This window comes from Oncorhynchus mykiss, chromosome 18 (assembly GCF_057628025.1).
Source record: "Oncorhynchus mykiss isolate SJ-2025 chromosome 18, ASM5762802v1, whole genome shotgun sequence".
Taxonomy (NCBI): domain Eukaryota; kingdom Metazoa; phylum Chordata; class Actinopteri; order Salmoniformes; family Salmonidae; genus Oncorhynchus; species Oncorhynchus mykiss.
The window spans coordinates 30,905,607-30,918,975 of NC_143039.1; the positions used below are offsets into that span (position 1 = coordinate 30,905,607).

Consider the following 13,369-nt stretch of genomic DNA (forward strand, 5'->3'; position numbering starts at 1 on the left):
AGCAGTCTCCAAGGTGCAGGATAGAAAACCGGGTGGTATCCGGCTAGTGACTAAGGTTCAGGGCAGGGTACTGGGCAGAGGGCAGCTAGTGTTGACTTTTACAGTCTGACTGTCTGGAGATTGAAGCTGTACTGTCTCCTCCTTCCAGATGGTAGCAGGAGGAACAGGTGGCTGAGGTCCTTTATGATCTTCTTGGCCTTCCTCTGACACATGGTGCTGTCGATGTCTTGGAAGGCAGGCAGTGTGCCTTCGACAGCACCACCCTCTGGAGAGCCATGCGGTTGCAGACGGTGCAATTGCTGTACCAGGTGGTGAGACAGGCCGACAGGATACAGTATACTCTCAATGGTGCGTCTGTAGATTCTGGATGCCAGATGACCTGGCCTCCTTAATCACCCAACCTCAACACAATTGAGATGGTTTGGGATGAGTTGGATTGCAGAGTGAAGGAAAAGCAGCAAACAAGTGCTCAGCATATGTGGGAACTCCTTCAAGACGGTTGGAAAAGCAATCCAGGTGAAGCTGGTTGAGAGAATGCCAAGAGTGTGCAAAGCTGTCATCAATGCAAAGGGTGGCTGCTTTGAAGAATCTCAAATATAAAATATATTTTGATTTGTTTAACACTTTTTTGGATACCACATTATTCCATATGTGTTATTTCATATTTTTGATGTCTTTACTGTTATTCTACAATGTAGAAAAATAGTAAAAATATAGAAAAACCCTTGAATGAGTAGGTGTGTTCAAACTTTTGACTGGTACTGTAAGTATTCTTACATAGGTATTTCTCTTGTCCAGGTGGGATAGGGCGGTGTGCAGTGCAATAACCTCATCTGTAGATCTGTTGGGGCGATTTGTAGTGGGTCAATGTTGTTGGGTAAGGTGGTGATGATATGATCCTTAACTAGCCTCTCAAAGCTCTTCATGAAGACTTAAGTGAGTGCTACGGAGCGATAGTCATGTAGGTCAGTTACCTTCGCTCTCTTGGGTACAGGAACAATGGTGGATGCCTTGACGCAAGTGGGGACAACGGATTGGGATATTAGAGATTTAATATGTCCGTAAACATCCAGCCACCTGGTCTGCACATGTTCTGAGTACGCAAATTGGGATGCCATCTGGGCCGGCAGCCTTGCAAGGGTTAACACGCTTAAATAACTTACTTGCTTCCATTCAGCCACAAGATTATTAGTGAGGTCAGGCACTGATGTTAGGCTTGGCTCGCAGTCGGCGTTCCAATTCATCCCAAAGATGTTCGATGGGTTTGAGGTCAGAGTTCTGTGCAGGCCACTCAAGTTCTTCCACACCGATCTTGACAAACCATTTATGTTTAGTCCTTGCTTTGTGCATGGGGGAATTGTCACGCTGTTGACTGAGGCAGTTCTAGCAGGGCAGAAATTTGATGAACGAACTTGTTGGAAAGGTGGCATCCTATTATTGTCCCAAGTTGAAAGTCACTGAGCTCTTCAGTAAGGCCATTCTACTGCCAATGTTTGTCGATGGAGATTGCATGGATGTGTGCTCGATTTTATACACCTCTCAGCAACAGAAGTTGCTGAAATAGCCGAATCCACTAATTTGAAGGGGTGTCCACATACTTTTGTGGAAATATAGTGTATACCTCATGTTTGAGCAGTTGAATTGCGACTTCACTTTGTCCCTTTACTGTCGCTTTGCCTCTTTGATTGCCTTACGTAAGTCAGAGCTAGTCTGTTTGTACAGTATATGTCCATGTTCCCAGTCACCCTGCCATGGTTAAATGCGGTGGTTCTTGCTTTCAGTTTTGCTCGAATGCTACCACCTATCCATAGTTTTTGGTTTGGATAAGTTCTAATTGTCACAGTGGGAACAACATCTTCTATGCACTTGCTGATTAACCTAGTCACAGAGTCAGTGTATATTTCAATACTATTCTCAGAGGTGGCCAGAAGGCCGTTTAAGCATGGGCAGCGCCATTGAGGGCTTCCGCCATGCTTCCTTCATTTTAAAGTAGTCAAAGTACTCAACTGAGTGGGTATTCCTATGGGTAGTAGCCTCAATGGCACTGCCCATGCTGTCACAGATGCCATAATGGCACAGATAAAGATGAGTTCTCTATCTATCTCTATGGTTGTTTGACATTCATTTGAATGCAACAAGAGTTATAAGGCACTTACAGGTCACATTTCTTTAATCCTTCAAAATAAGATGTCCTGTAAACTGTGTAAAATGAATAATACAGGCAAAAATTATGGAACATATGCACAATAAAGTATACAAGCTTTATAGCTTTACTAACACATGGATCTCATTAAGTAATGATGTGATATATTTAGTATTGATGGCAATGAAGCAAAAGTGACATTTAGGTTCCTAAAGGAAGAAAAATAAATGTATTATTTTTATGTATGTAGCTAGATACATTATAAGCAGTATATGTTATTACTTCCATAAAACATGATCATGTTCCTCATGGTGAATATAATAAATATCAATATCGTGTTCAAATGAGGACCACTTTGGAAACAAGCATTTTAATTAATACTATTGAGTGACATCCTCTGGGTCCACATTGTACATTTTGTTGTATATGTCTGTTACCCCAAATAAATAAATACATGTTGGAGATGCAGTGTTCTGGCCCAAACAGGAATAAATCAAGTAAGTTAGACTTCAGTCCCCCATGAAATAACACCATATATATATTCTACAGACCCTAGTGAGTAATCCCAAACACACTTTTATTTTGGCACCTAGAATGTTTTTTTTCTCTGTAAACCAATATGTGATTTATAGGTGTGTTGTGTATTGCATTTGGACCAATGGAGAGGGTGGAATAGAAAGTGTTGCTGGGCACATAGACCTCAGTCCCTCATGAAATAACACCATATATACAGTACTGGTACTTTAGATTTTACAGACCCTAGTGGGTGATCCCAACCCCACTTCTACTTTGGCACCTAGAATAGTTTTTTCTCTATAAGCCAATATGTATTTCATGTATACAGTGTATTGCATTGGGGACATTTATTTGACCTTGGAATAATGGTTTAAAAACCCAAATGTAATGCAAATGGACATTTCTGAACTTCCGTGACCCGGAAATACTTGTTTTATTGTTGCTGGCGAGTCGCTTGTAGCGTTGATTTAGTAAATCATCATTGGAGCGGATTTTGTTTTGTTTGTGATCAACATCATTTTTACGTGGACAAAGCCATATTCGTTGAATCCTCAACTCTCAAACAATTGAAAATGTCTCAACTACAGTTGCTGCGTGAGTTTTTAAATGAGCGTGTAATGGCTGCTGCTGTCGACATTTTTGGGGCAGTTGAGAAAACGGTAGCTGAGTACCAAGAGGAAAATGATCGTCTACGGAGACTGCTGCGGATAGGTTCGTATGTACAACACGACCGTGTTTAGAAATGTATTATTTTCAACAGTGTTATTAAGCCGCCAATGTTTTGTGATTATTGGTGTCGTAAACATGTTAGCTAACTGGTTAACGTTAGCATTTAGCATGTTTGACATTTCTTTGGAAATACTAGTTACTATTATCGGGTATTTTGATGTGGTTTAGCAAAATTTAAAATCTAATCGGCATTTGGTCCCCAGTTAGTGGCCACCTTATTATATCAATTTAATTGTGTTTAAAAAATAGACTTAAACTCAGCAAAAAAAGAAACATCCTCTCACTGTCAACTGCGTTTATTTTCAGCAAACTTAACGTGTAAATATTTGTATGAACATAAGATTGAACAACTGAGACAAACTGAACAAGTTCCACAGACATGTGACTAACAGAAATTGAATAATGTGTCCCTTAACAAAGGGGGGGGGGGGGGGTAGTAAAATCAAAAGTAACAGTCAGTATCTGGTGTGGCCACCAGCTGCATTAAGTACTGCAGTGCATCTCCTCCTCATGGACTGCACCAGATTTGCCAGTTTTTGCTGTGAGATGTTACCCCACTTTTCCACCAAGGCACCTGCAAGTTCCCGGACATTTATGGTGGGAAGGGCCCTAGCCCCACTCCCCGATCCAACGTGCTCAATGGGATTGAGATCTGGGCTCTTCGCTGGCCATGGCAGAACACTAACATTCCTGTCTTGCAGGAAATCACGCACAGAACGAGCAGTATGGCTGGTGGCATTGTCATGCTGGAGGGTCATGTCAGGATGAGTCTGCAGGAAGCGCACCACTTGAGGGAGGAGGATGTCGTCCCTGTAACGCACAGCGTTGAGATTGCCTGCAATGACAACAAGCTTAGTCCGATGATGCTGTGATACACCATGACGGACACTCCACCTCAAACGATTCCGCTCCAGAGTACAGGCCTCGGTGTAATGCTCATTCCTTCGACGATAAACGCAAATCTGACCATCACCCATGGTGAGACAAAACCGTGACTCGTCAGTGTAGAGCACTTTTTGCCAATCCTGTCTGGTCCAGCGACGGTGGGTTTGTGCCCATAGGTGACGTTGTTGCCGGTGATGTCTGGTGAGGACCTGCCGTACAACAGGCCTACAAGCCCTCAGTCCAGCCTCTCTCAGCCTATTGGGAACAGTCTGAGCACTGATGGAAGGATTGTGTGTCCTTGGTGTAACTCGGGCAGTTGTTGCCATCCTGTACCTGTCCCGCAGGTGTGATGTTTGGATGTACCGATCCTGTGCAGGTGTTGTTACACATGGACTGCCACTGCGAGGATGATCAGCCCGTCCTGTCTCCCTGTAGCGCTGTCTTAGGCGTCTCACAGTACGGACATTGCAATTTATTGCCCTGGCCACATCTGCAGTCCTCATGTCTTCTTGCAGCATACCTAAGGCACGTTCACACAGGGAGCCTGGGCATCTTTCTTTTGGTGTTTTTCAGAGTCAATAGAAAGGCCTCTCTTGGGTTCTAAGTTTTCATAACTGTGACCTTAATTGCCTACCGTCTGTAAGCTGTTAGTGTCTTGTTCATTAATTGTAACAGGTGCCTGTTCATTAATTGTTTATGGTTCATTGACAAGCATGGGAAACAGTGTTTAAACCTTTTACAATGAAGATCTGTGAAGTTATTTGGATTTTTAGAATTATCTTTGAAAGACGGGGTCCTAATAATGGCTTATTTTACTTATTTACCGATGTAGATACTAGTTTAATGCTAAAATATATATGAATAACAGACATTAAATAAAACATTAATTTCAGTGATGTGCACTTGTAATCTCAGTGAAGGAAAAACACGACATGGGATGAATAAATATATAGATATTAGATTCATAAATACATACATAAAAGCAAACAAAACAACAACTAAATCTCAACCTCCATCCCTATATTGTCACACATATCGCATTAAAAGTCCAGCTCCACCACCCCCTCTGGGTCCCACAGCACACAACAGCAGTGGGTGCAGTGCTGGCAGAAGTCACAGCACACACATGGCACCTCTGACACACGCTCCTGAGGGGAGCTTGCAGGTGGATCACGCTCCCGCAGCGGGCACAGCAGATAGTGTTTTCAGCTACTTGTATTTGAAAAACAAAGTCAAATTGATGAACGTAGAGGTATTACAACAACAATAGTATATGATACAACCCGAGAGACGATTATGAAGTACCTGAGGGTGGTGCTATAGGTGGCGTGACAATTTTATTTTCTCGTTAGTGTCTTGGCAAGAACCAAAACGCGGATCGGCTTTAAAACTTTTTCATGAAAACCGACCTAATGTAAACAACATGTTAGAAACAAACGCATCATTATATTTTCATCCAGGTTCACATTTCTGTATTTTCCAAGCTATAGCACACAATATTTTACATACAACAGGTTGTTAAAGGACCAAAGTATTTTTGTCTGCTTCGTGTTTTGTTTTTTTGCCATGGAAAAAACAGCCCTATTAGGCAGAGCATGTTTCATGAAAAGCATTTAACTTTTTCTTTACATCAATACCTCTAGAGGAAGCTGCAGGGGTTTTTGAAGGAGGTGGAAACTGGTGCTATAGATATATAAATGTAAAAAATAGTGTTTAAACATAGCAGTCTATAAAACACAGGCATAAGAGTAACTATTTAATAATTTAACATGTTTACCTCTAGAGGTGGTGGTTTACTAGCATGGAGAAAAACTGACTGTCACAAAAACCTGGAAGTGATTTGAATTTATAATAAATAAATAAATATAAATGGACAAACTTTTGAAATAAATCGCTTTCTCTTTGGTTTATCGAAAAGTAATTGGAAATAGATTCTAGATTTTCGATCATTTGAATTGGAATTTCAATTTACTTCTTGAATTTACTGACTTAAAGGGTCAATCTGCAATTGGTACATAATTTTTTTGAAACCTTTTAAAATGAATAATATACCTATGGATTCTTGAATATAATTTATGGATGTCTTGTATCCCAACAGAACCCCAAATATATAAGCTTGTTTTATTAGTGTTTCTAAACAATGTAATTGTAAACAAACACTTTATAGCCTCAACATGTTTAGAACTGTCATTTTGATATTATAACTGGTCAGTCCTTACACCCATAGCTCTGTCTTCGAATTTGAGAGTGGTTCCATTTAGCAAGCCTCATCCCTTTACCAAAACAGTGGCGGGGTACTTGCTTTGTTATTGTTGGAACTGCAGATTGCTCCTTTCAATTCAAATTCACTGTAACCCTGATGTCTAAAGACTGGATAATCTTAGCCCCCCCTCTCATTCCCTCCAGATTCCTTGCAGCTCTCTCTAGCTGTCTCTGAAGAGGAGGTTCTCCCTGAGCATCAGAATTGTGAACAGGAGTGGAGCTTCAGTCTGGGACAGGAGAACACTGAAGCCACACAGATTAAAGAGGAAGAGGAGCAAATCAGTCAGGAGGAAGAACGGCTTCAAGAGCTCTTTGATACCAAAAATGCCACTTTCACTCCTGCCTGTGTGACAAGTAAATGTGATCAGGTGGACCCCTTGACTCTTCAAATCCAGACTTTGGAGAACCGAGAGTGTGACCCGAAACAAGTGAATCTCACACCTTTTGGTACTGTGACTCAGCTAAAAGCTCTCAACATTCCATGTGACCCTCCAAATAATCAAAACAATGCATCCAGCCACAGCACAGCCGAAAGCAGTGACCCAATAGGACTCGACAGCAGCCCAACATTAGATCCCAGCCCACCATTGACTCACAACCCACCATTTAAGAAACACAGATCCAAACCCAGCAACACAGCTATAAAAACTCTCCGCTGCTGTGACTGTGGTGAAACATTTGCTCTAAAAGCTGACCTGCAGATGCATGTGACTCTCGCCAAGAAGCAACCCCGTGAATGCCAATTCTGCAAAAATTTCTACAGATCTACCTGTAAACTTTTGGCCCATGTCAGACTGTGTCACGATGGGAAAACCAGCACCTGCCCCTATTTTGGAAAGACCTTCAAACTAGAAGGAGATCTGTCCAAGCACATGATTCACACAGGAGAGAAACAATTTAGCTGTGGTGACTGTGGGAAGAGCTTTAATCGCAAGGGGAATCTAACCCAACACATACTGACTCACACAGGGGAGAAATCATTTAGTTGTGGTGACTGTGGGAAAAGCTTCAGTCTCAAGAGGAACCTAACCGAACATGTTCGGACTCACACAGGAGAGAAACCATTTAGCTGTAGTGACTGTGGGAAGAGCTTCAAACAGAAGGGACACCTAACCATGCATAAACTGACTCACACAGGAGAGAAACCATTTAGCTGTGGTGACTGTGGGAAGAGTTTCAATCGCAAGCAGCCCCTAAACATGCATAAACTGACTCACACAGGAGAGAAACCATTTAGCTGTGATGACTGTGGGAAAAGTTTTAATTTGAAGGACTCCCTAAAGAAACACAAATTTACTCACACAGGAGAGAAACCCTTTAGTTGTGGTGACTGTGGGAAAAGCTTCTATCAGAAGGGGCACCTGAACGTGCACAAACGGACTCATACTGATTCACACAAGAGAGAAACCATTTAGCTGTGGGAAAAGCTTTAGTGTCAAGGGGAACCTAACCATGCACAAACTGACTGCTGCTCAGGCTAGGATTCCGTCGTAAGTAGAGGTCAGCCGATTGATTTTTCAACGCCGATACCGATAATTGGAGGACCAAAAAAAGCTGTTGCCGATTAAAAAATTAAAAAATAGTTTATTTTATTTTTTTACATTTATTTGTAATAATGACAATTACAACAATACTGAATGAACACTTATTTTCACTTAATATAATAGATCAATAAAATCAATTTAGCCTCAAATAAGGAAGCATGTTCAATTTGGTTTAAATTATGCAAAAACAAAGTGTGGAGAAGAAAGTAAAAGTGCAATATATGCCATGTAAGAAAGCTAACGTTTATGTTCCTTGCTCAGAACATGAGAACATATGAAAGCTGGTGCTTCCTTTTAACATGAGTCTTCAATATTCCCAGGTAAGAAGTTTTAGGTTGTAGTTATTATAGGAATTATAGGACTATTTCTCTCTATACCATTTGTATTTCATTAACCTTTGACTATTGGATGTTCTTTTAGGCACTTTAGTATTGCCAGTGTAACAGTATAGCTTCCGTCCCTCTCCTCGCCCCTACCTGGGCTCGAACCAGGAACACAACGACAACAGCCATCCTCGAAGCAGCGTTACCCATGCAGAGCAAGGGGAATAACTACTCCAAGTCTCAGAGCGAGTGACGTTTGAAACGCTATTAGCGAGCACCCCGCTAACTAGCTAGCCATTTCACATTGGTTACAGCAGCCTAATCTCGGGAGTTGATAGGCTTGAAGTCATAAACAGCTGCTGGTAAAACGCACGAAAGTGCTGTTTGAATGAATGCTTACGAGCCTGCTGCTGCCTACCATCGCTCAGTCAGACTGCTCTATCAAATCATAGACTTAGTTAACATAATAACACACAGAAATACGAGCCTTAGGTCATTAATATGGCCGAATCTGGAAACTATCATCTCGAAAACAAGACGTTTATTCTTTCAGTAAAATATGGAACCGTTCCGTATTTTATCTAACGAGTGGCATCCATAAGTCTAAACATTCCTGTTGCTTTGCACAACCTTCAATGTTATGTCATAATTACGTAAAATTCTGGCAAATTAGTTCGCAATGAGCCAGGCTGCCCAAACGGTTGCATATACCCTGACTCTGCGTGCATTGAACGCAAGAGAAGTGACACAATTTCACCTGGTTAATATTGCCTGCTAACCTGGATTTCTTTTAGCTAAATATGCAGGTTTAAAAATATAGACCTCTGTGTATTGATTTTAAGAAAGGCATTGATGTTTATGGTTAGGTACACATTGGAGCAACGACTGTCCTTTTTCACAAATACGCACCGCATCGATTATATGCAATGCAGGACACGCTAGATTAACTAGTAATATCATCAACCATGTGTAGTTAACTAGTGATTATGATTAATTGATAAGTTTAATGCTAGCTAGCAACTTACCTTGGCTTACTGCATTCGCATAACAGGCAGTTTCCTCGTGGAGTGCAATGTAATCAGGTGGTTAGAGCGTTGGACTAGTCAACTGTAAGGTTGCAAGATTGAATCCCCTGAGCTGACAAGGTAAAAATCTGTCGTTCTGCCCCTGAACGAGGCAGTTAACCCACCGTTCCTAGGCCGTCATTGAAAATAAGAATGTGTTCTTAACTGACTTGCCTAGTCAAATAAAGATTAAATAAAGGTGTAAAAAAAATTATAATAATAATAATCGGCCAAATCGGTGTCCAAAAACACTGATTTCCGATTGTTATGAAAACTTGAAATCGGCCCTAATTAATCGGTCGACCTCTAGTCGCAAGGTTCAGCTGCTGAAACATATGAAAAGTCCACAAGGAAAGAGAACAGGACTAAAACAGAAATACAATTGGGAGAGCTCTTCTGTTGACATTTATTTGGATTACAATTGTCCTTGAGGCAGAACTGAGCAATTTCCTCTAGATGGGCCAGCTGCAAAGTCAGAATTTGCTATATTGTAAAAATGTATGAAAACAAAAATGTAAGGTTAGCTTTAAAATCAGATTTTATGACTTTGTGGCTGTGCCAGCTAGTGACCACTCTGCAGAGCTGCCTCCAGAATAAGATACATGATGGAAAAATATGAAAATTTAAAAGTCAGGGTTTGGTCACAGAAAGGAAAGTAAACTCTGCATAATACATGCTCTAGATGTGTGATAGATGTACTTTTGTAAAATGTTCTATGGGGCTAATGAGAGCGAATAATTAGAAACAAAACAAATTGTTTTAAATGGGCTGTGTAAATACACTTTACAGGCACCATAATTGCTTCCTGTGGGCATATAATATTAAAACAAAGCTGACTATGGAGAGTTTTACACATACACTTTTCACAGTAGCTAATATAAAGATAAAAAGAAAGATAAAGATCTAATATAAAGGGAGCTTGTCCATTCACCATTTTACTGCTTCCAAATATAATGTTTTATACACAGTACCAGTCAAAAGTCTGGACACACCTACTCATTCCAGGGTTTTGCTTTATTTTTTACTATTTTCTACATTGTAGAATAATAGTGAAGACATCAAAACTATGAAATAACACATGGAATCATGTAGTAACCAAAAAAGTGATAAACAGATCAAAATATATTTGAGTTTCTTCAAAGTACCCACCCTTTGCCTTGATGACAGCTTTGCACAATGTTGGCATTCTCTCAACCAGCTTCATGAGGTAGTCTCCTGTAATGCATTTCAATTAACAGGTGTGCCTTGTTAAAAGTGAATTTGTGGAATTTCTTTCCTTAATGCGTTTGAGCCAATCAGTTGTGTTGTGACAAGGTAGGGGTGGAATACAGAAGATAGTCCTATTTGGTAAAATACCAAATCCATATTATGGCAAGAACAGCTCAAATAAGCAAAGAGAAATGACAGTCCATCATTACTTAAAGGCATGAAGGTTAGTCAATGCAGAAAATGTCAAGAACTTTGAAAGTTTCTTCAAGTGCAGTCGCCAAAAACCATCAAGCGCTATTATGAAACCGTCTCTCATGAGGACCGCCACAGGAAAGGAAGATCCAGAGTCACCTCTGCTGCAGGTGATAAGTTCATTAGAGTTACCAGCCTCAGAAATGGCAGCCCAAATAAATGCTTCAGACAGATCTCAACATAAACTGTTCAGAAGAGACTGCATGAATCAGGCTTTCATGGTTGAATTGCTGCAAAGAAACCACTACTAATAGACACCAATAAGAAGAGACTTGCCTGAAACATGAGCAATGGACATTAGATCGGTGGAAATCTGTCCTTTGGTCTGATGAAACCAAATTAGAGATTTTTGGTTCCAACTGCTGTATCTTTGTGAGACGCAGAGTAGGTGAACGGATGATCTCGACATGTGTGGTTCCCACCGAAAAGCATGGAGGAGGTGTGATGGTGCTTTTCTGGTGACACTGTCTGTGATTTATTTAGATATCCATATGTGTTGTTTCATAGTTTGTCTTCACTATTATTCTACAATGTAGAAAATAGTACAAATAAAGAAAAACCCTTGAATGAGTATGTAAGACTATTTTAAGATGATACACAATGCAGAGGACTAGAGGTCAATAGGGAATTAACGATCAATGGAAATAGTTGTTTTTCAGTTCAACATCTGGTTAGATTCTGGTAAGATCTCATTGGTCTGAATTGTCTATACATTGAGCCTGAAACAGGATACTTGTTATTTGGCCATTGGCCCAATTTGTACTGCAAGGAATTCTAATTGGTCAACCACAGACTAGGGTTGGGGGTTATAAATGACATCCTGTCCCTTTTGTTCTGTGGAGAGTCACTGAGGACAGGGAAGAATGATCATCTATTTCTCAGCATAACAACCATGATTTGTTCTCTTTGAATAAACCTATTTTTCCTCCCTCCCCCTGATTTGCTTTGGGGTCTGTGTTATTGAAGAGTAACATCAACTGCTAACAAGTAGGTGTCCAAACTTTTGACTGGCACTGTACAAATTGGAAACATCTTACAGATCAGATCGCATTCACACTTCTCCAGAAGTGTAATCATTCCAATAAGTTTGCTTGTATGTTGTTTACTTTGGTTTTAATAGATCTTTTTTTTTTTAACAACAACAAAATACATGTAAAATGTAATGATATCATAAAATCGGCAGCATAAAAAAAAAGACGTGACGCATGTTGCTGTTGAACCAGCCTTCGTTATAGTAGGCCTATGGTAAAGGGAGCCTAGAGTAAAGGAGGGCTTGGGCTTTAAAAATGTTAAACGGAAAATAAACAATTGTTGCAGGAAAATACCTTCTAAACACGAGGTTCACATCTCTAGTTTCACGATGGGCATGGAATAGATCATATAGGCGTTTTCATGCAAGTCCAAAGCATGGCTAAAATAACGTAGGCCTGCCTACAATACATAGCTAAAACGGGAATGCCAGCTCACTATTTTGCTCCTCTGAAATGAGATATTTTAATAAAGCTTTGGTGACGTAAGATTGATTTTCCCAGCGGACACATGAGCAAAACACTTTATCGGAGGTCTAGCCTACTTGGTTACATTGGGCAGGACAAAAAAGAAACAGACTTCACTCAGCGGAGGGGTTTTAACCAAATAAAACAAAATGGGGGAAAAAAACATGATTTATGTTTCTAAATACGAAGTATACGCAAATCAACAAATATCATATTGTTCCATGTGCATTTGGAAACTATACAGACCCCTTGTACTTTTTTCACATTTAGTTACGTTTCAGCCTTATTCTAAAATTGATTACATCGTTTTTTTCATTCTCCTCAATCTACACACTATCCCATAATGACAAAGCAAAAACAAGATTTTAGAATTTTTGTCAAATGTATTAAAAATAAATAAAAACATTTCACATTTACATATGTATTCAGACCCTTTACTCAGTACTTTATTGAAGCACCTTTGGCAGCGATTACAGCCTAGAGTATTCTTGGGTGTGACGCTACAAGCTTGGCACACCTGTATTTGGGAAGTTTCCCCCCATTCTTTGAAGATCCTCTCAAGCTCTGTCAGTTTGAATTGGGAGCGTCGCTGCACAGCTATTTTCAGGTCTCCAGAGATGTTCGATCTGGTTCAAGTCCGGGCTCTGGCTGGGTCACTCAAGGGCATTGAGACTTGTCCCGAAGCCACTCCTGCATTGTCTTGGCTATGTGTTTATGGTCATTGTCCTGTTGGAAGGTGAACCTTTGCCCCAGTCTGAGGTCCTGAGCGCTCTGGAGCAGGTTTTCATCAAGGATCTCTCTGTACTTTGCACCGTTCATCTTTCCCTCGATCCTGACTAGTCTCCCAGTCCCTGCCGCTGAAAAACATCCACTCCCTGCCACTACCATGCATCACCGTAAGGATGGGATGGTGGCCTCCCGGGTGGCGCGGGAGGCCACCCAGTGG

At 40.7% G+C, this 13,369-nt stretch overlaps 1 protein-coding gene across 1 annotated transcript; it reads left to right on the plus strand.

The window, feature by feature from the left end:
- Window positions 1–3,111: 3,111 nt before the first annotated feature.
- LOC110495847 (uncharacterized) lies at window positions 3,112–8,271 on the plus strand. The gene is given in 3 exon segments (XM_021571319.3): window positions 3,112–3,370; window positions 6,680–7,908; window positions 7,910–8,271. Coding segments are annotated over 3 exon segments (1,488 nt in total). The 5' UTR covers window positions 3,112–3,231; the 3' UTR covers window positions 8,030–8,271.
- The last annotated feature ends 5,098 nt before the right edge of the window (window positions 8,272–13,369 follow it).